The 24,363-nt window shown below is 35.7% G+C and overlaps 2 protein-coding genes across 3 annotated transcripts in view; both read left to right on the top strand.

Annotated features, from left to right (window-relative positions):
- The window catches only part of LOC127834172 (uncharacterized), a 127,615-nt gene that overhangs the window by 22,580 nt on the left and 80,672 nt on the right, over nt 1-24,363 (top strand). The window lies entirely within an intron of this gene.
- Nucleotides 17,086-21,071, top strand: LOC127834171 (uncharacterized). The gene is made up of 5 exons (XM_052359808.1): nt 17,086-17,127; nt 17,512-17,699; nt 18,127-18,257; nt 18,623-18,758; nt 20,796-21,071. Exons 2-5 carry the CDS (start codon nt 17,519-17,521, stop codon nt 20,849-20,851), a joined length of 504 nt encoding a protein of 167 aa, XP_052215768.1. The 5' UTR covers nt 17,086-17,127; nt 17,512-17,518; the 3' UTR covers nt 20,852-21,071.

Raw genomic sequence — 24,363 nt, 5'->3', positions numbered from 1 at the left:
GATATTTCGTACATATTTTCCTGCAATAGCCGAAGCATTCGTCTTTTCATTAGGATCGGAGTGAGTGTTCAAGTGTCGTATGAATAGATATCGTTGCAGGAAATTAAAATGATCCGTAAAACTTAGATTCACATCGTACATGAATGATATACATGCTGGCGAATTCGACTGTAAAGAGATTTTCGATTTCAGAATTAAATATCTGGCTTATTTCGCATTTTTCGACACATGTTCTTCATAACTTTTATTTTAATTAATATTGAAATATATGTATAATAAGTTTTTTGTACATTTAATTTAAATTCATAAATATTTGACAAAATCGTGCCATCTCACTTCAACAGAAATAATGTTGCGGTGGCGTAGTGGATTTGGTGATCGCCTAGCGACAGGGAGGTCACGGGTTCATTTCCCACTGTGGAAGCGAAATTGAGATCTCCACAAGTATTGGTTTTATTCCCAGAAAAAAAATCGAAGGCGTTTCAAAGAAGCTTCCGCTTAACGACACAGTCAAAACAAAGCAATTCAGTTAATTGAATGAAACTAGGTGGTGGCGAAATCTCGAGTACCCAAACATTTAGGTAAAATACAGCATTCGTGATTGTGTGATAAACATTTTCAATATATATTGTTTTTAGAGTTTTTAATGAAAAACAGACTATTTTACGGCGCACGATGTTTGTATCTAATAGTTGAGCCCCGGATCATACTTAAAATGCTATAACGGTGTTAACACATTTGTTTTCACGTAAATAAGACCTCAAACCAATTGAACAGGTAAACATTTATTTAAAACTGCACCGGACAACGTACGATTGGTTTTCGCCGAAGCTCAAAATAAACAAGTTCTCCCCGACACTCGTTTCTGATATTCGACTTTCAATAGGAGTTTTCTTCCGATGCCGTCATCGTACGATCGCTCGAACAGGATTTAGAAAATTGATACAATTGTCTTTGGACGCTATCTCAAGTAAGAACGTAATTGGTAATTATATGTTCCTATTATCAGATGGACAAGACGGATCTTTGTTCAATTGCATCCGCTTGCAATGTCCGAAATAGAACATCTGAATCAGATATTTGACAATACACAATCAAGGACGTTAAGTCCGTACCTAGTATTAATTCTGTTAATGTAATAATGTGTATCTAAAGTAAAATAAAAGTGTTGATTAAATTTAAACTTGAAATAAATCTTTTATATATCTTTTATTTAAACGATGAGATACAATGTTGGAACAAGGCGTGTTATAAGTTGTGACACCGGTATATCATTATGTCTGTCAGAGATAACAACATATACATAAAAAGGAACCGGACAGACTTAATAAAATAATTGGGAATGTGGAGCACGGGAGGTCTACTTTCAAAATAACCGTAGCAGATATAGATTATTTTACTGATAAAACATGCGGTGGCATACGTTAGCATTATTCACGGTTCATATTATAAATAGTTATTAACGCATATACATTATGGGTCATGGAGTGCGAATAATCTAGTTTTCGAAGAGTGTCGTTCATATAGACCGAATATCATGACTCCGAGAAGACACGTTACCGATCATCTTTGTTTTTTTGTTGTTGTATATTATGGACCAATATTACATCCGTGTTAATTTCAACGTCGCTTGCATGTTCAAAAACATAGCTCCATATTTCATCTACCGTTACAAATTTACATGAACTTTGCCTATTTGTACTAGGTATCAACATATACAAAGACTTCAATCACTACATTAAAATAAGATCCTTAAAATTATAGATTCAATAACTTCCCGTTGAGAAGTTAAGTCATTGAATCGCAAACCGCGACCATAATATAACTGCAAAAAGACACATGCTTATTTAATCCGTGTTTATATACCAGTTGTTGCGCTAAGTTTAGAAGTAATGTTTTTGGGGTTGTTTTTTTTTTCTCGCGGAATTTCTGGATAGGGATTTCATTTTAAACCGGAAATACCATTTGTACACTATGATAATAGGAAATAATAGCGCAGAAAACCGTGATGTAGTTACCAAGCAGTAAATTGCAGTATTGTCATTAATTTGTTCGTGTTTCGTTTTCAGTCAAAACAAACATATCCGTAAAACTACTACTGCTACTGCTACTGCTACTGCTGCTGCTGCTACTGCTAACACTACTGCTACTACTACTATTACTACTACCACTATCACTACCACTGCCATTACCACTGTCACTGCCTCTGCTACTGCTGCTGCTGCTGCTACTACTACTACTAGAACTACCACTATTACTTCTGCTACTACTATTACTTCTACAACAAAAACAACAACTACTTCTACTACTACTACTACTACTACTACTACTACTACTACTACTACTACTACTACTACTACTACTACTACTACTACTACTTCTACTACTACTACTACGTCTACTTCTACTACTTCCACTACTACTACTACTACAACAACTACTACTACTACTACTACTTCTAATACTACTACTACTACTACTACTACTACTACTACAACTACTTCTACTTCTTCTTCTTCTTCTACTACTACTACTACTACTACTACAAATACTACTAATTCTACTACTACTACTACTACTACTACTACTACTACTACTACTACTACTACTACTACTACTACTACTACTACTACTACTACTACTACTTCTACTACTACAACTACTACTACTACTACCACTACTACTACTACTCATACTACCACTACTACTACTACTACTACTACTTCTACCACCACTTCCACTACTACTACTGATACTACTACAACTACTATTACTACTATTACTACTACTACTACTACTACTACTACTACTACTACTACTACTACTACTACTACTACTACTACTACTACTACTACTACAACTACTACTACTACTACTACTACTACTACTACTACTACAACTACTACTTCTACAACTACTACTACTACTACTACTACTGCTACTACTACTACTACTATATTTAAAACGAACGCTGAGCTAGAATGCCGCGCTTGAGTGCTGAGCTGGCTCAAGATTCGCCGTAATACTTTAAAAATGAATAATGATCTAGAATGTCGCGCTGGAGTGCTGAGCTCGCTCAGCATCCGACGCGATACTTTTAAAACGAATGCTTATCTAGGATGTCGCGCTGGAGTCTTTATACTGAATGGATCATCTTTTTTATAAATTGGTATTACCTGGGCTAGTTTAAGGCTTTCAGGGAATTGGCCTTTGTTTATCATGGTATTGTACATGTTGCTAATGGGCAGAGAAAGAGAGGGTTTGCCTTTAATAATAACTTTGGGTTTGATTTGATCGACTCTAGTAGCCTTCTTTGGATTTAGCCTGTTTATAGATGTTGATATGGTAAGTTCTGTGACTGTTTTAAATGCGAATTGTTGACCTTCTGTTTCTGTGTGGTGCTTAATTATCTTTTCAATGCTTGGGTGGAGATCTGTGTCATGTGTTTTATCTTCTATACCTATGTTCTTAGCTATATTGATATCGAAAGTGTCGAGTGTGTTAGCTACATCATGTTGGTCTGATTTGAGTTGCCCATCAGCCGACTTTAAAATAACTGGGTTTTCTGTCTTGTTTGTGGGTTTTTGTGAGAGGAAAGGTTTGATGGTTGGCCAGAAGTCCTTCGACTTAGGGCCGCCCCCGCACCTTTCCTGAATGTATGTTGTAATGGAGTCTCTTTTAACCTGTGTTTTCATATTTCTAAGTTTTTTTTGTAGTTTGACCAGTTTTCATTAGTTTTATGTCTGTTGTAAATGTTTCTAGCTTGTCTCGTCTCGTATATTAGTTTCCTATATTGCGCGTTCATGTAGGGCGGAGACTGACGCTTGGATTTTTTTACTTTTACAGGAGCATGATCGTTAACAACCTGTTTCATGAGACTCCCATGGGCCCAGTATATATCGTCGAAAACATGGGCCACATCGAAAGGCACCTGTTCCAGGTCGTTGTTAAAAGACAATGGGTCAAAGTTTTTTTTGTACGAGCGAAAGCTCAGGTTTTTAGTTTTTGTAGGATTACAATGTTTCTTGGTGCTAATACTAATCATGTTATGGCAATCACTTAAACCGCAATATAAATTGATTGTATTACACAAGTAATTTTTTGAATTTGTAAGAATTACATCTATTAAAGTTGGCACATGATTTTTAGTAAAATAAGTAGGGTTCTTCACTAAATTTACCATATTAAAACTGTCAGATATACTTTTTATGGGTTTACTTTTATCCTTGGTCATAGTTAAGATCACCAATACAGATCACGTTTTCGAAATTCATATAAATACTATCTAGGCAGTGAGTCACTTAGTTTAAAAACACATTGTCTTTCATGGCTGGCTGTCTATATAAGCTAAGAATAGCCAATTTTCGATTTTTTAGACAGAGTTCATTACATATACCTTCAAGTTGGTCATTATCGAAGTCTTTCCTTCTTTTAAATGGTAGGAAAAGTCATTTCTCCTCCATTTGCATTTCGGTCTCTTCTCTTAAGTTTATATCCGTCCGTTACGAAGAGATCGTCATTGAAGGAGTAGTCTATCTTTGTCTTTTAAATGATTAACATGCCACATAATCTATCATGTAAAATCTGTTGAAGTTCACTGAATTTGTATTTGATACAATTAATGTTAATGAAACTTATGATAGGTCGTTTTCTATTTTCGAATCGCATTTTCCTGAGATCATCAAAAATATCACTCTTGGATGATGAGTCGGACTCCATCCTTTCATCTAAGGGCTGTTCACTATTATCTGGTTCTAAAAGCCAGTCCTCCTCGGGATCTGGCTGTGGGTAACTGTCATTTATATTATTCTTATTTGTACACTCTGAGTGGGAGTCTTTTTCCGTTTTGAATGTTGCGTGAAAGTAACTGTCTGAAAATTTAAAGCATTCATTCAAAGATTGGCACAGTTTACAAAACCACTTTTCACTTGATTTGCCAAGTCTTTTATACTCGGCTGGTGTTAACCCAGCGCATTTTATGGCGTGAATCCAGTTATCACACCGGTCACAACATAAAGCCCTGCCATTATCCGGTATATTTTAAGGGCAGGCTCCACATTTGGTCGGTCCAGGGTTGGTTTCAATGTCTCCGGCTAGCAAAAGTAGGATAGATTTGTATGATACATATAGATGTCCATATAGCAGTTTGGGTCTTACATGCAATATCCAGTAATAAATACTAACTTGATCACTATAAGCAGATGAGTGATCAGGTTGTACGTAGAAGTGAGGCTCGAAGGATTTCCAAAGTTCTTGGATTTGTTTCGAAAATATCGAGAGGTAAGGTGTATTAATCAAATTCTCAAACTTATGGTCATGATTGGTACTGAAGGGTAGTGTGTAGTTCATATCAAGACCGTTTTCCTCTAGATGTTCGTGTAGGTTGTTTAGAGGAATGCATATCAGCATGGATTTAATAATAACATTTAATGCTTGTACCCCTTAATGCTTTTGAAACGAATGCTGATCTAGAATGTCGCGCTTGAGTGCTAAGCTTGCCCAGCATTCGCCTTAAAGCTTTTGAAACGAATGCTGATCTGGAATGTTGCGCTGAAGTGCTGAGCTGGCTCAGCATTCGCCTTAACACTTTAAAAACGAATGATGATATGTAATGTCGCGTTGGAGTGCTGAGCTTGCACAGCATTCGTCGTAATACTTTTGAAACGAATGCTGATCTGGTATGTCGCGCTACAGAGCTGAGCTAGCTCAGCATTCGCCATATCTCTTGTAAGACGAACGCTGATCTGGAATGTCGCGCTGGAGTTCTGAGCTGGCTCAGCATTCAACGTAACGCTTTTAAAACGAATGCTGATCTAGAATGTCGCACTGGAGTGCTAAGCTGGCTCACCATTCGCAGAAACACGTTTAAAACGAATGCTGATCTGGAATGTCGCGCTCGAGTGCTGGGCTGGCTCAGCATTCGCCGCAACGCTTTTGAAACGAATGCTGATCTAGAATGTCGCGCTTGGGTGCTGAGCTGGTTCAGCATTCGCAGCAATGCTTTTAAAACGAATGCTGATCAATAATGTCGCGCTGGAGTGCTGAGCTGGCTCAGCATTCGCCTTAAAGCTTTTGAAACGAATTCTGATCTAGAATGTCGCGCTGGAATGCTGAGCTTGCTAAAAATTCGCCATAACTCTTATAAGACGAATGCTGATCTGGAATGTTGCGCTGGGGTGTTGAGCTTGCTCAGCATTCAACTTTAAAACGAATGCTGATCTAGAATGTCGCGCTGGAGTGCTAAGCTTGCTCAGCATTCGCCGTAACACGTTTAAAACGAATTATGATCTGGAATGTCGCGCTGGAGTGCTGAGCTGGCTCAGCATTCGCCTTAACGCGTTTGAAACGAATGCTGATCAAGAATATCGCGAAGGAGTGCAAATATGACATACAATTCGAAGTATATATTTATACATCGAAGTACAATTTGTATTTCGACGTACATGTTGTATTTCGACGTACACATTTTCTTAACAGCAAATCAAAACACTCGTCTCTTGAGCCGCTTTTCCTTCAGATTTATTCATAATAAATGTTTAAAATCTCTTTTTTAATTGAGGACAAAATGAATAAAAATATTAACATTGTAAAAAAACAACAAAGAAGTTTCAAGTATTAAATTGATTAAAATAGATTATATACTAATTTGAAGAAGATTCAATGTTACCTTTTTAAAAATTAAAATTATCAGTCATATTGTGAGTATTAATTGACCATCGCGGTCCAGCGCATTACTGTGTAGGAAATTCCCAATGGTAACCAAACAGTTACAAAACGATTACGGGATTAACAAGAGCACCGCCTTGCGGATGCAGGCCGCTCATCTAGTTTTCTTTTAAAGGTGAAGGGACCTATCTCAATACTTCAATCACAAAGGAGGAACGGATGGGTGGAGAGGGGTGTATAGTGTGGGTGTGTGGTCATGTATTACATTATCTTTAAAAAATAAGAAAAACAATGCAAAAAAATAAAAAAATTGAGGGGGTGGGGGTATTCTTGGGTGGGATGGTTATTTTTAAACCATGTTTTCAAAAAAAAATATATCATAAATAAAGAAATTATGGCAATTTTTGCAAAATTTAATAATTTGACCTTGATAGTCAACGTCATTCAAAGGTCAGGGTAAAATTCAACTTGCCAGGTACAGTACCTCATAATAGCATGAAAGTAGTAAGTTTTAAAGCAATAATCTTGATACCATAGAAGTCAAGCGGATCTAAACACAAAATTTAACCATATATTCAAAGTTAATAAGTCAAAAAAGGGCCATAATTCCGTCAAAATGACAACCAGAGTTATGCAACTTGACAAGTTCTATACTGTCCCCTTATGATAGTTTGCGAGTGATCCAAGTATGAAAGCAATATCTATAATACTTTAGGGGTAATGTTGACCAAAACACAAAATTTAATCAAATTTTCAATTATCTAAGTATAAAAGGCCCATAATTCTGTCAAAATGCCAGTCAAAGGTACATAACTTTGCCTGCACAGTCCCCTTAAGATAGTTAGTTAGTGTTGCAAGTATGAAAGCTGCTTCGATACTTTAAGAATGAAGTGGACTTAAACACAAAACTTAACCAAATTTTCAATTTTCTAAGTATAAAAAGGGCACACAATTCTGTCAAATTGCACGCCAAAGTTATCTAACTTTGCATGCCCAGTTCCCTTATGATAGAAAGTAAAAGTACCAAGTTTGAATGCAATAGCATTGATACTTTCTGAGAAAAGTGGACCTAAACACAAAACTTAACCGGACGCCGACGCCAACGCTGACGCCGACGCCGTTGCCAAGGTCACATGACTATAGCTCATGTTTTTTTTTCAAAAAATAGATGAGAAAAATGTATAATAACCTCCCTGGTTTGGTCGTATTTTGTGATAACCATTATTTGCATAAGTCAGAGGTTAATTCCGCCATGCCAGGTCAATAACTACGCATAATGTCTATGGGTTAGCGGTCGAAAGTCGTATAATTTGGTATAAATAATAATAATAATAATAATAATAATAATAATAAAAAAATTAAAAAAATTAAAAAAATAATAATAATAATAATAATTATTATTATTATTATAATAATAATAATTATAATAATAATAATACTAATACTAATACTAATATTTATTCTAATACTACTAATAATAATAATATTAATAATAATAATACTGTTCAATGTCAAATATCTCTAAAAGCAACAGATGTAGGGCGTCTTCTGATTGGCTAACACTAAAGGTTCGGTAAAAACTGTATCTTGAAGTACAATTTTGAACGTCGAATTACATTTCTCGTTTTACCTAGTAGGTCTTGTTGACTTTCTACCCAAGTGGTACGCCATAGATTTGATGTCACAGTCTTACAAATTACCGATTGGTTCAATTTTCTTTACCACTGTAAACGTATAGAAATTCGTCGGTATGAAATGTCGTGGTTTAATATTAAACAATTTTATTCGTTGACACGTAATTTTTAGGATTTCAAATAAAAAACAAATAATTCGTTGATACGTAATTTCGTTGATTTCCAATTTTCGGGGAAGACTGACCGTCATAATTATCAAACTTTTATTAAAATAACCAGAGTAATAATACGTATAATCAGCGTCTGTGTTGACAGCAAGACTTGAGGTTATTGTGCACTGAAGCACGAAAGTGTTGCCGATAATTGTCGATAAGAGCGATAAAGTGGCGCACTTGTACGTCACCGCTCGCTTATTGCCATCAATGTTGTTTTGACTATATTTTCAATTCTCAGCGCAAACGGTCCTATAGTAGTAACAATTGAGTAATAAGGTTCCCATAATACACGTGTGAAAACCGTTATGTCTCTTTTAACTTTAATTGGCACTAATTGACATATGTAATGAATCTGCAAACTGATGAGTAAAACGTTCATAAACAATGATAATTAAAAAAAGAAAAAACTCACACGACTTAAGTGTTTAATTAATGCACTGGATGCGGAAACAAATTTATATTTTATATAAAGTTTTTAAAATAAATATCGTTTCATACAAATAGTCATTAAATTGTTCCGTTATAGCCCATTCCATCGCAATGATATGCATGGGCAGGATAGTGGCGACCACTGCGACAGAGTGCTCTGCTCGCACAAGCTATAACAGACTCGGTTGCTTCAAACGAACATCCACTAACCCAATACCAGAAGCCTCTGTATGCAGAATGAAGGATTATGTCATGGGAAGAGATTCCTGAACTATTAAACTGGAATATTGACGCTGATTCCACGCTCGTGGCTACCGTTTTATTTTTTAAATGAATTCATGCGATTTAAATTTTCAAACTTGACGCGAATTAATGTTCATGGTCTTCACACATAACAGTGATTCCCTGGTGAACATCAATGCTTTTCGTACTAACAATGTCGAGAAATGTAAACAGGTCGTCCAGTAAAGCAATATGAATTTTAAGAGAGCAAAGCATTGCACGTCTCGATTAACATTTCAACATGTTAACACAATAACACGACTAATGAGAAAAAGAGATAAACTTTATTTCACACTCAAAAACAATGGAGCTCATAAGACAAAAAAAATGTTTCTAAATATTAAATACCTTATCAAACGAAATACCAAAATTGCTTATAATGAATATGTCGAGTCCATTTAAGGCATTGAAGACCCTGACGCTCGAGAGAACAGATCCAACTTTAATCCGAAGAAACTGTATAGTCTCTTAAAAAACTCAAACAGGACGCTCAAGGTATTTCTACTCTTTTTTGACAATGTTTCAGGAAAATCAACTTCTGTGAATCAAGAAAAGACAAATGTTTTGAACCAACAGTTCCAATCCGTTTTCACACCTATGGTCCTCTTACCCTTTCACAATCATGTCTCTATTTGTTTTTTTTTCAGAAATCTTAATGAAATTTCATCGTCATCTTTTAGAAAATTTCCAACAATGCCAAAGATCACAGTAAGTGTCAATGGGGTGCAGACGTTTCTATCCAATCTTAAACCAGACAATGCAGCAGGTCCCGACAACATCAAACCTCTTGTTCACAAATTTCTCCAATAATAACACTCCTTTTTCAGAAATCCTTGGACCTCGGAATTCTCCCGAAAGTATGGATATCTGCAAATGTAAAACCGCTGTACAAGAAAGGGAACAAAGAATACCCAGCAAAATACTGACCTATCTCTCTCACCTGTATTTTAAGGTAGCGCACCTCTAATGGGCACATATCCAAATATAATCTAATTAATTATTTTCTTAATCAGCATCATTTCACTGAACTACATGCAAATTTGAAGGTAGGCTTTCCATGCTTTTTAAAAAAATATACCGTTTTTTTTCAAAACCACCCCCACGCTCGGCTTTTGTCCAGTTTATTTTCACCCCTGGGGTATATAAAAGTTCCATAATTCATTCAAATTTCCAAATATGGGCATGCAGTTGGTGTGTACAGATGCTGTAAAGGTGTTTAAAGTTTAAACAAGATGAAAAAAGTATTCTTTTACAGACATTTATTTTTTACAAATTTTTATCTATGGAAGAGCGTCATGAAATGTAAGTGATTTCAGCCAAGTAAAAATTGGGTCGGTTAAAAATAAAGTTCAAAATAGTATCATTTTAAGTCATATTTTAAACTTAGTTTTTATAGAAACACTATATACAGCAAAACTACCAAGAACTAGACAGATTTACCGTTTACTTTTTGAAATAAAAATAAAAATGCAACATGCATTGTTCGTATTTTCAACAGTAAATCGCCCAATTTCGCCATAACGTTGTTTTAATTTTAATAATTGAAGAATGTGCATAAACATATTTAATAATAAATATAGCTTATATGCCATATTAAATCAAATTACGTTAGAAAATAAATAAAACGCGTCGCACAAAAGTATACGTCGTCGGCAGGATTCGAACCTGCGCGGGAATATCCCAAAAGATTTCTAGTCTATCGCCTTAACCTCTAGGCTACGGCACCTAACAGTAGGCTCTTCAACCTTCGAAGAAATCGCGGGAAATCATTAGAGGTGCACTACCTTAAATAAATCCTAAGAACATATAGTTTCCTCTAATCTTTCAGCTCATTTCAATAAATATAACATACTTTATGACTTACAGCATGGTTTCAGAGAAAAGCGTTCCTGCGGAACACAACTTCTACAACTCATTGATGACCTGGCACGAAATATGACATCTGGAAAACAAACTGATCTAATATTGCTTGATTGCAGCAAAGCGTTCGACAAAGTGAACCATCTTAAACTGCTTTTCATGGTATCCGGAGAGGCGCCCCCCGGAGAACTGCCCCCTTTTGTTAAAGGGGGCGGAGAGGTGCCCTCCCATCAAATCTTTATGGGATGAGAACTGCCCTCCCATAAAATCTTTAGGGGCGGAGAACTGCCCCCTGTCAGAATTAAGCAGGCGGAGATCTGTCCCCTCACAATAATTCATTGGGCGGAGAAGTGCCCTCCCGTGTCCACTTCAATTAAATGAAATATCGGGCATCATCATCACATCTTTTTACCGCAAACAGCTACTCAAACATAAATGGTTTCCGATGAGAAGTAAAATGCAAATGGTGAGCAATAATTTACTTATGGCGAGTACGTAATGAAAACAATACTTACGGGTAATTTTACGTTATACCCGTACACATTTTATCCGGTAACAATGTAATTTCAGCACAAGTATATTTACATTTATCGTCCGCATCACTGTACATGAATGTCATGTAAAAGTCGTGTTTAAATAAGAGCGCGAAACATAGTCGGGTCCACGCAGGAAACGCGTGCGTGTCAATACAGAACATGTGTCGTAACTAAATATAGGCGTGCAACTGAGTACATATACCGCTGTAGTACTCACGAAAGAAAAATTTAATCGGAATTAATGTTCTCTACAAGATAGAATTGAAAATAGCGAAAAAAATGCTTGCTTATATACGTTTGCAACTCAATGCGTCACAAGACTCAAATGGATTAAATTTCGATTAATGACTTACTGCAATAAATGCACTATTCTTTAATATTATAATAGCTAAAAGGGTCGTTTTGGATTCATTAAGATATGAACTTTCGTATACAAATACAGTTTATTTATAATTATTAATAATGAACTTACTGGATTGTCGGAAGTTACAGTTCTCTTGCAGTTCTCACTTCGTCGCTGAGAACATTCCAATTGAATCGTCGACTTGGTTTCCTTTTTCTTTGTGTACGAGAAACCTTCATAGCATTAATTCAGCAGCGCCTCTCTGACTTCTAATGAACTCCATAATTGATGAAATGGTTATAGTGATTTGACAGTCTATGTTGCATTTTATACATTTGACGGAAAACAGTTTGCATTTTGAGAAACGCGTGTCGTGCATTTTCAAAAACAAAATCGGTTTCAGTTTGCTTTCATTTGCAGCTAATTAGGCAGGCTGCGAACGTGTTACCGTTAACGATAAGCACCGCGATCTTCTAATCTTTAAATTGGTAGACCGGGCGGACATTTAATGTTGAGCACTTGTTACCTTTGAAGAAAGCCGCATACAGGTTTATTATATTGAACCGTCGAAATCCGTTATTGGAGAAAATAAACAAATAACAAATTGCATACTAATTGTTTATTTTACTGACGGGAAAAATATCAGATAATTCAGCCGCGATAAATTTTTAATAGCAAAAAGGAGGATAATTATCAATATGGCGACGTCGACGCCGATGCAGGTATTATCTGCTGTTTTATACCTTTTATTAATTGCATAAATTTCGCTTACTTTCTAACCATATTAGCAAGAAAGTTATTGGCGTTTTTTGTCATTGTAATACTCGATCTATATATCGACTTTACCCGCCGCGCAATTTCTTTATTTAGGAGACACTTCTCCGGGTCTTCAATTCTGACAGGAGGGAACTTCTCCGCCCCCTATTTTTCAGCAGGAGGGCAGTTCTCCGCCCACTAAAAAACAGTGAGGGGGCAGTTCTCCGCCCATTAAAAAAACAGTGAGGGGGTAGTTCTCCGCCCAACGAGAAATCTTTGAGGGGGGCAGTTCTCTGGGGGGCACCTATCCTAGAGCCGCTTTTCATATTACAGGAATATGGTGTGGCAAAAGATACCCTCTCATAGATCAAATTTTATCCCATTTTCACCGCGACATTGACGGTATAACACGTTGTGGAATATACTTGCTTGTATTCAACACTGTGGAATATACCTGTCGCGTGCACGGACTACTTTTTAAATGACGTCATGCGATATGCGCTAAAATTAGGTCGATATTGTTTGGTTCATTGATCGAATTTTAAGGTCACCCATTAGAAGAAAATGTGCATATTTTGCAGAAAAAAATATATATGACATATTGACCAATCGAAATGTTGAAATAAAATATAAAATTACACGATTTTTTGTTTTGTTATTTTTTATTTATATTTACTTTACCACTGAATGATTTTTCGTAAGAAACAAAGTCGACAAAACTTAAGCTTCACAATTATACGACCTTCAACCTTAAAATCTTGTCATATGACATAATTTTTCGCCATCCGTATAATGAATCAGCTGATTGATGGCGTCGTAAAATTACATACTTATAGCGTCATTTTCCCCATTTTTTTTGACGATTTATTATAAACGCGACTTATTTCACATGTTTTCTACATGTACTGTATGTCGACATATCTGAATTGTCAATTGATCACATTTTGCTTATTTCGTGTAATGTGCATTGTTTATTAACAAAGCATGTACTTTTGACATTTAACTTAAATATTAAGAATGTACAACAAGCCATACACATATCGCACAGTTCATGAATAATCTGCTATGTTTGCTTACCTATTTAATTCACGTTAGACATAGAGCTGTGTAAAGCATAAGATGGTAAAAATAGCACCACACTGGAATTGGGAACGTCCCATTTTGAAAACGGGTATTTTCTACTCATTTATCTGTTTTGTACTGGAATGTTTTCCATTCTTTGTGTATTTATATATTAAATTATTTTCTCGTACAATAAGGGCATTTACCATAGATCAATAAAACATTGTGCAAGTTTAAACATAATTATGTTTGTATGCAGAAATCTGCAAATGCAACCGAGTTTACCAACGGCTATTATTAGATAAACTGCTCCGGTTCATTTGAACAGCAGTAATGTAGAGTACATGACGTAGCGTGTGACGAAGAAGAAAGTTTATCGCGTTCATTAACTCATTTGAATAAAGTGATAGAATGGCATAAGGGTCTTTATTTAACTATGCTAAAATAATTATTAAAGACCCTAGATGCAAAATCGTCAATTATTGAGTTAAATGGATTATTAGATGGATTTTAAAGGATAATTAAAGGTAAGATACTAGTTCTTACGTGTTTTGATTTTTGTTTGTACTTTTGTCGTTCCCTGTTCTCGGGGAAATGATTTTAACATGGGCGCCATTGATGCATCGGATCACACACGGCATACCCATAACATTATATAAAAAACACGTTCTGCGCGTCCTTAAATTCGTCGTCCGAAGTCGGAAAACGTATTGCCCTGTATATTTTGTCAAATAAAGTGTCAGTCGCTGCAATTGTCTGTTTACTCTCGTCAAAATTGTCAAGGTCTTCGATAGCTAAAGAAACTTCAGCGTACAGTTTATTTAGTATTGACAGACCTGTACAAAGTCGCGCCAGTCAAAAATCATAAAAAGCAACATTTAAAGTTATGGTAGCCAGAAGTAGGTCGTCGATGGTGTACATGTATGTTGACATCGACAGCATTTTGTCAGGAGCAATCGCCGCCATATTGGATTTTGATCATTTTCTTTCGAAAATAAAATGAATTATAGTAAATTAAAATCTTCTTTACGCGGTCGTAATGTGTTAGAAATCTCATACTGCGTAATATTGAATGTAGGCATATGGTGATGTTTTTACTTGTTTTACAGTTTGTGTGTGAATTTTTTAAAGACTATTTTGCGTACCAGAACAAATACATGTATATCACTACGCATGGTTACATTTGTTAGATTTAAAGCGCTTTTATGACTGAATTAAAATTATTGTGAAGGTTATTAAATCTATTTATGTTAAATGTCACGTTGAAAAAATCAAATGGGATAAATAGAATACTAGGATTAGCGTTGAATACAGAGAAGTTTATGTTGCTCGGCTCGAACACCGAAAGCGCTCGCCAAGGCTTGCACTCCCGGCGTTCTAAGCCTCGCAACATAAACTTCTCTGTATTCAACACTAACCTAGTATTCTCTATATTCCTTATAGGTCGTACTCAACGTGTTGCTCTAGATGGAGAACTATCATCCGAGGTACCCGTGACATCTGGGGTACCACAAACGTCTGTGATTGGTCCGTTACTTTTTCTTCTCTATATAAATGTCTTGCCTCAATCTATTTCTTCTCAAGTTCGCTTATTTGCAGATGACACTGCCGTATACCTAACAATCAACAATATTCATGACTGCCATACTCTACAAGAAGATCTAGATAAACTAATGAAATGGGAACATCTTCGGGACATTGAGTTCAACCCAAGTGCATGCCAAGTTTTAAACATAACCAGAAATAAATCAAAATTCCCTTTTCATTACAGACTTCATGGACAAATATTAGAAACTGTTGACAATACAAAATATTTAGGTGTGGACATTTCAAAAGACCTTTCATGGCACGCACATATAATTAGAATTACAAATAACGCTAATAAATCTCTCGGTTTTTTCCACAGGAACATACAGACACGAAATTCCAGCATTCGCCAGTTCGCATACAAGACCATAGTTAGACCACAGGTTGAATATGCTTCTTCTGTATGGAGTCCTAACACATTAAAATATACAAAAAATGAAAATGTACAGCGTCGAGCAGTCCGCTGGGTCAAGCATAACTATTCCCAGTACGACAGTGTCATCTCCATGCAACAGGAACTTGGTTGGCAGACCCTACAAGACAGACGAAAGGACACTAAATTAATAGTCTTATTTTTCAAAATTGTTCAAGGTTTAGTGGCTGTGTCCCTACCATCATATATCAAGCGATCCACCAGTTTAACTCGGCACATGCACCCCTTCTCCTACATACAGATCCATACCACTGCAAAGTATTATAAGTTTTCATTTTTTCCCAAGTGCAATTGTGATGTGGAACAACCTCCCTGCCACTACAGTTTTACATCCTGATCTTGAAGTGTTTAAGCAGTCTCTGTTTTCCCCTTCCGCCCCTTGAACTCCGGGAGACAAGTTTGTATCAGTTTTTAACCTTAAATAACTTCATCTTATACTAAATCTTACATACTTTTATATTTCTCACTTTAAGATGATAGATAGATATATTTTAAAGCATGGTGAATGTTCAGTATTACTGTTTCCTGACATATATCATAACTACAACGAAAATAATGTTTGACTCAGAAACAATATTTTTAATTTTGTAAATTTATCAAAACGTTAAAAGAAGACAGTCGGTGCGGTATCCAGATTTGAGGCGTTGAATTTATACCAAAATGACGAAACGAATTGTTACTGTGCACTGTCAATACTAATTATTCATAAATGTCCTGTTAGCAATTTTAAATATTATTAATTTCCCCTTTATGTGCAATAACTTGTTGGATTTCGATACCCGCCCGGCGTCAAAATGCTTTTATTAATAACCGAAATATCAGTTATAAAACGCTAGTTTGTTTCAGATACATGTGAAAACAGTGTTTTGTTGATAGTTGTTGATAAATAACATTGGTGAATACCATTTAAGTGTCATTTACTACTAACATCACCATTACATGTAGTTCGACGTTGAATGTCACGAAAGCGTCAGCGAGCGTGTCTTTGCATAATAAATAAACGAAACAAACCCTTTAACCAGTGTGATATGGGATGAAAACATGTCTATCAAAATCATCCGTAATATCGCGTATCCTGTAGGCATAGACGCCACTTCGGTGTCGAGAAATTCTAATCACTAGCTATTAAGTGTGCGGGGCGTTCGTCTTAAGGCGAGATCTTTATCATTTAGTAAACTGTAACCCAATCAGAAGTGTTGCCGCAAGTCAGTGCGCATGCGCGAAAACTCCCAGCTGTTATCAATAAGTAACAATCAATTCATGCATATGCTACCTTTCATCACTACAAGAGCGCATTCTCGTGAACTGTTTAGGAAGTCATAAGGTGATTGGAGTGATTGCAAGTAGCGGATAATAAATTTTAGTATTCAAATATTTTTAGCATGTTTACTATGTCCATTTCAATTCGTTTTTGCAAATTTGTTTTAACTGTATAGAATTATAGAGAAAATATATTTGAATCATATTATATATTATTTATTAATATTAATCATTTTATTATTGGTATTAGTATTGGAATTAGTGTAAGAAGTAAATGTGGAAGTAGTAGTAGTAGGAGTTGTAGTTTTATATATAACATACGATTTACTGTCAGACATTTTACAAGGAATAGTTGTTTATATTTAATCATATAATTAAATGTTAAAATAAAAGATAAAATATGCAGGAAAACAATATAATTTAATGTTAATTGGAAGTTTGGTTTCAGTTCCAAGATGTTCGCTTACGCTATACGTTCATACTTCCTCGTCGCCATCGTAGCTGCCAGTCTTTGGCGTACGCCATGCCGAAACAATCCATGCCAAAACGGAGGCGCGTGCTTTTCTTTCCCGAACCACAGTGAGGAATTCGTCTGCATATGTACTGCCGGATGGGACGGACAATTCTGCACGACTCGTAAGTTATTTTGTGTAACTTTCAATTAAATAATGTTGGCGCTGACAAGTGGAGTTTCTTCGTTCAGGCGCATTGTTTTGAAGAAAGTTATGTGATGTACATGTACGTTTATATTATTTGGTCTATCGACAGTGCAGAATATCTATAGAATGATTTTACTTATTACACCCATGCATGTTTGTAAGAACAATATAACTTCGATTAAATTAAAACATTATGTATTAACTACATTTACACATGTATGATACTTTTTTTAAATATAATATTTAAATAATTTCTAAATTACAGCCAGCGGTATTCAGGAACATGAACCGCTTAGAAGTACACGGAAATAAACAAGATGGTATTCAAAATAAATGTGATACGAAACGAGGAGGTTGACTTTTGTTCAATAAATTACCACTTGCCAACGTGCTCTTAATTGCAGCTTTCCGGTACATGGGATGTTTTACTGACACTTCGGCCCGTATCATGCATGTCAGACTACCCGATTCGAAATCAAACTCGCCGATGGAGTGCGCCGCTCGTTGCCATGGCTACGCTTATAGCGGCACGCAGGTCAGTAAACAAGAGGACTCAACTTAGTGGTCAAGTTTTTGTTATCCACAAATGGAGTAACAACAACCACTGTGCCCCTCATGCATCATTTTGTTATTTTAAATAGGCGCCAATTTATATCAGAATCAGCATTCATCTTACAACTGTTCACTGTTTGCACGAACAATTTTATCCCACTGCTTTAACAGAGGAATTTCTCAAGAAAATATTTCAAGTTGGTATACATCGCTCTTATCATCTGTCATTAGGTCCGTTTCATTTAGCTACTTACGGAATTAGTTAGAATATTCAACTATTTTGAATTCCTATAATAAAGAATTAGTTGTATATTGGTTCAGATTAATAGATAAAAAATAAAATGGTAGGTCGGCATCGAGTGCTATTGTGGAGACTGTCTGAACGCCGTGAAAAGGCCGGATAGCGAATGTATCAAGGCGTGTCCTGGGGACAGCAGCAAGTATTGCGGTGCAGACTGGAGGATGAGCGTCTACAGCAACAGGGGTAACATTTTTGTACTTTGGTGATACGGCTACAGCAACAGGGGTAACATGTTTGTACTGTGGTTATACGTCTGCAGTAATAGGGATAACAGTGTGTACTTTGGTTATACGTCTGCAGCAATAGTGGTTACATTTTGTACTCTGGTTATACGTCTGCAGCAATAGGGGTAACATTTTTGTACTTTTGTTATACGTCTACAGCAAGAGGGGTAACATATTTGTACTTTAGTTATACGTCTGCAGTAATAGGAATAACATTTTGTACTTTGGTTATACGTCTATAAAATATGGGTAACATTTTGTTCTTTGGTTATATGTGTACAGCAAGTGGATAACATTTTTGTACTTTGGTTATACGTGGGCAGCAATAGGGGTAACATTTTGTACTTTGGTTATACGTCTGCAGCAATAGGGGTAACATTTTGTACTTTGGTTATACGTCTACAGCTAGAGTGGTAACATTATGAACTTTGGTTATACGTCTACAAAAACATGGGTAACATTTTGTACTTTGGTTATACGCCTACATCGAGAGGGGTAACATTTATGTACTTTGGTTATACGTCTACAGCTAGAGGGGTTACATTTTGTACTTTGGTTATACGTCTACAAAAACATGGGTAACATTTTGTACTTTGGTTATACGTCTACAGCAAGAGGGGTAATATTTTGTACTTTGGTTATACGCCTACATCGAGAGGGGTAACATTTTGTACTTTGGTTATACGTCTATAGCAAGAGGGGTTACATTTTGTACTTTGGTTATACGTCTACAAAAACATGGGGTACATTTTGGACTTTGATCACACGCCCCTCAATAAAAACTCATTGTGTGTGTACCATAATCACCATGGTCATTTTTAGTCTGCCTTTCTCTTTGTCGCTCTGTAAGCACATATTTTCCGACGAAAAACGTGCACAATCTTCATGATCTTGCCCTAATCTTTCAGGAAATTGTTTAATTGGCATGTTTTCAATTCTCCGTTATGCGTCTTTAAAAAGATCTTTAAAACTAAAACTTTAAAAGCATCTTCTCTGAAACATTTAGAGTCAGGGGTGTAATATTTAGTGACTAATATTGTATACTCTGATCCTCTATTACGTTTGTTCAAATCATAACTTTCTGGTCAAAATCGTCTACGCAACAGGGGTCAGATGAATTTTATTTACTGATTTATTAAATAACTTTAATATCTTATTATTAGAGAAATCAAGTCCCAAAGCATTGGTATTTGCTATACAATGTCGTATAGATGTCCTGTACACAAGTTTGTTGAGATAGTGTCCCTGGAGTCAAAACTGTCTACACTTTAGGGGTCACGTGATTTACATTGATTTATTTGGTAACGTACATTGAATGTTATTTTTCTGCAACACCATGTCACCGTGCTTTGACTGTTTGCAAATTCAGAGAGTGGTCCTCTGCATAGTTTGTTCAAAACATGCCCCTGTTGACGATACTCGCCCTATTGGCCAAATGATTTATAAAAAACTTGTATCTTATATTTCTGAAACCAACCTTTTCATCTGAAACTGCACATAACCTAGGTTTAGTATTTGGTAGTTCACATCGTGTAGTGGTCATGAACAAACTGTGTTCATATCCTACAGGCCATGCCTTATGAGTTAATTGATTTGCATAGACCCGTGTAGCAAAGAAAAAAGTTTAATATCGTCTTCTTTGAAAACACAAGGCCCAAAACTTCAATGATTGGTGTGTGACATTAGATATAGGTATTCTATCAGTGCAGTTTAGAACAGGCCCAAGGGATCAAAACTGACCACACCCCATCACACTTGGTGAGCAATCTCCGGAAAATCCTTATTAATCGATACATCTATTCCTACTGATTTGTCGTTAAAATGTGACGCACTGATAGTTACATATTGTATCGTCAGACAAACATCGCAAGCGAAGCCGCATTTATGCGATACAAAATTCTCATTCGTGTTAATTACTGTATGAATGTTAAACAAAACTGATTTCTATCATGTAAACAAACTACACATCACGGTTTGGACATTGTTTCTTTTGCAGCTGTGGGAATGCCTCGTGAAGAAGGAACATTGTGGTTCAGAAACAACACTGTGTGAGCTGATACGAACTGCCCGAATGACACTCTTCGCCTATCGAAACTGATTGCTTTTGTTATTTCTATAGAACAATATATTCTTCCTCTTAACTAAGTGCCTTATTACAGAGAAAAGTGTTTGCATTCTTCTTTGCTGAGCAGTTTCAGCATGGATAAAATTTAAATTAAAGACTGATTCTCCTATGCTTATGTATGCTCACAATAAAAGCTTTCTTCGGCAATTCAGTGTGTGATTCTTTATCACGCACTTACAGTAGTATATATTTTTTCTAGACAAAAGTGTCTCGAAAAAAAAAACAACAATAACAACAGCGTATCGCTTAATGCATTATATGTCAGAAATAAGAAAATCAAATGAATAGTGTGTAATAACACCATTTCGACATTTTCAAGAAGTTGATCAGACACAACAGAACATTTAAAGTATGTGTCCCCAGTATGTGTCATCACCATATATATTCGGTTAAGTCATCCATATGTTGCTACTCGAAAGTTGCAACAAATAACTATCAGGAGTGCTTGACAGATGAAGCAATTCGTTACAGATAATTCCAGAAAAATACTCACGACTGTGTGACTAGGGTTTTAGGATAACAAATTGGACAGTCTCATATTAAGTAAAAAACGCAATCATTCGATTTTTAAGTCACATTTCAAACACATCCCGAAATTTATTACTTGATATACAATAAACGTTGACAAAAGGGTTCATTAAACAAACATATGCCACACAATGGAATCAACTTGTTACTTGTTATTCGAATGACAAGAAAATGCTTCTTAAGATCAGACACATCTAAATGAAAATTTAATAAAACAGACCAATGTGTGTCTTCGCGCCAAACCATATCTAGAAACCCTCTACAGCTACAGATAAAATCATAGTGTGGTCGTACCTGTTCAAAATAAGTTCACCTCACCAGATTCAAGACACATGCTTAGCGTTGGCTGAAAGGTTCATGTCATCCTTGTTAGCAAATATAATAGTTATATATAGCTTATTTAGTGCCTTGTTGTTTAGTGAACGTCTAGTAATAAGAGACTGTTTTAATACAGGCGAACCTGACATAGCGCTCACATGAGCAATGCAGTCGCCTGAACATAGCCCTTGCCTGACGTAAGCGGTCAGCCTAGCTTCTCCCCCGGGCGAAAATCAGTCCTTGTCCCACCTTGTACAACGGTCACTTGCGTTAAGTGGTCAGAGGCCAGGATTATGATACCGAAATCCATTTTTCATACGGCGTAGCGTCTGTTGTGTAGTAACGGAATATGAATAGCAACTATATGGGGCCCACGGTTAAAAAAAACAAATAACAGGGTGTTGATGTGTTTCTTTACTTGGATAAATACGAATAACTCTTCAAAATAAATCAAATCAGAGTACGTAACATGTTAGATCAATTATCGCTAAAAATGATTGTAATTGGTGCTTTACAAGGTCATAATTACATAATAATTGTTTAAATAACATTCCGGATCATTCTTTAACCAAGCGAACACCTCAACTGTACATGCAATCGGATTAAACCATAACATTGAGCTTGAAAGATGAAAGCAATAAAGTGTGTTAAGCTGTTTGAGTTTCAACAAGCGAAATAACACTCATGACTATGAAAAATGTTGGTTTAATAATGGATGATCATCATTCCATATTGGTAAAATAATGACGCGTTTGTAACGTTTTTTTCTCGACAATTTGAAACATTCATTGAGTACAAGCATAGTGTTGATGTTCATCCCGAATAATTCTATAGAATATACCACCGAATATTAATAATAAGGGCGAATATCTATGTAAGGTCTTAAATGCACTATTAAAACGAGTTATTTCCCATTTTCAATAAGCTTTTTTGATAAAAATGAAACTAATGAAGACACAATATAGACAATGGTTCAAATTCATTGAAAGTACCTGATGCACATTTGAAACAATGCCGACATGGTTTTCATATAATATTAATAAGAAATGCTCAAAGTAAATATTAATTTAATGTTAAAAACTATATTTGGACGTGTGTGGTGAATGATAAAACAAAAGTCGTTTTCTGGTTTTCTTTAATGTCTGGTGATTTCACAACCAACTAATTCGATACGAAGTTTCAGGTGTGTGTAGTTTGACGTGTATGGTAAGTAAACACACAACACATCTAACACGCTATTTTTTTGGTCAACATATTTCAATGTGCGTGATAAGTGAGCAGACTACCAAGCCGATATTCTGTTTATGGTTTACACGTCGTTCGATGTTTTTATGAAACAAATACAAAAACAAATCCGATACGCTGTTTCTCGTGCATATACACGTACTAGTGATGTGTGTGGTGAGCGAACAAGTAACACGTCCGACAAGCTGTTTCTAGAGCTGTAAGTTTTATGTTTTTGTTGAGTGAACAAATAACCAATCCGATAAGCTGTTTCTAGAGTTCTTAGTTTGATGTTTTTGTTAAGTGAACAAACAACCAATCCGATAAGCTTTTTCTAGAGTACTAAGTATGATGTTTTCGTTGAGTGAGCAAACAGCCAATCCGATAAGCTGTTTTTAGAGTACGTATTTGATGTTTTTGCTAAGTGAACAAACAGCCAATCCGATAAGCTGTTTCTAGAGTACTTAGGATGATGTTTTTGATGAGTGAACAAAAAACAAACCCAATACGTTATTTCTGGCGTACGTAATGTATCGTTTGGAGAGAAAACAAACGCCCACTGCACGAATGTTCTTGTTTATTAATTTTATTACGACGAAGAGCTATGTACTACCCATTATTTCATAATCAAGTATGTCGTGGTGTGGGTGAGACGCATGGTTTGCAACACCCATTGGTGTTTTCATATTTTACTAATTTAAAACATTCAGATAATAAAACTTGCATGTTGAACAACAAAACTAAGACTTAACAAAACATTTATCTATACGAAATACGAGATGAAGTGTATAAAACATTAATTTTAAACACTTAATGATGCGTTTTGCACAATATTAATACAAATATAGATTTTTATAAATCCTTACCACAATTATAGTGGACGGGCGTCCGGATTCTCATAACACATTGCAACAATAAATCATCGGACGTAATTTTAACAATCATGAAATAATTCACACGTGAAAGAACACAGAATATCCACAAACACTTAAAATGCCTTAAAGTTGTCCACGCCATGTGAAGAGGATGTTTTACCGAAAATGATTTTATGATAACTATTTTGCTTTTAACGGTCATATACCATTTTAAGGTTAACTTTCTTAAATTTGAAATTCATCTTCTTTATAAGTTGATATGTTACTGTTGTGTTATTCTTACAGTTAATTTGCCACTCTAAATTAATGAATTCAATATTTGACATGTGCGTTTTAAATTCAGCAATATAAATGTTAAGTGAGATCTTCACAGGTGTTGAAGAAGCGTGTTCAATAATGTGATAACGGCTTCGCTAAATCGGTGCAGATTTTAAATTTCATTTTTCTATTAAATACACATGTTTTATAACCTAGCCTGTTTATTAAACATAACG

Source organism: Dreissena polymorpha, chromosome 6 (assembly GCF_020536995.1).
Source record: "Dreissena polymorpha isolate Duluth1 chromosome 6, UMN_Dpol_1.0, whole genome shotgun sequence".
Lineage (NCBI taxonomy): Eukaryota > Metazoa > Mollusca > Bivalvia > Myida > Dreissenidae > Dreissena > Dreissena polymorpha.
Note: the sequence above shows the minus strand (reverse complement) of the source record. Positions and strands in the feature narration are given on the sequence as shown.

Bases quoted from the DNA above. Each gene is read 5' to 3' on its own strand.
- LOC127834171 (XM_052359808.1), top strand. From the start codon at position 17,519: ATGTTCGCTTACGCTATACGTTCATACTTCCTCGTCGCCATCGTAGCT. The intron at 17,700-18,126 runs GTAAGTTATTTT...TCTTAATTGCAG, and splicing joins CGGACAATTCTGCACGACTC to CTTTCCGGTACATGGGATGT. The intron at 18,759-20,795 runs GTAACATTTTTG...TTTCTTTTGCAG, and splicing joins GAGCGTCTACAGCAACAGGG to CTGTGGGAATGCCTCGTGAA.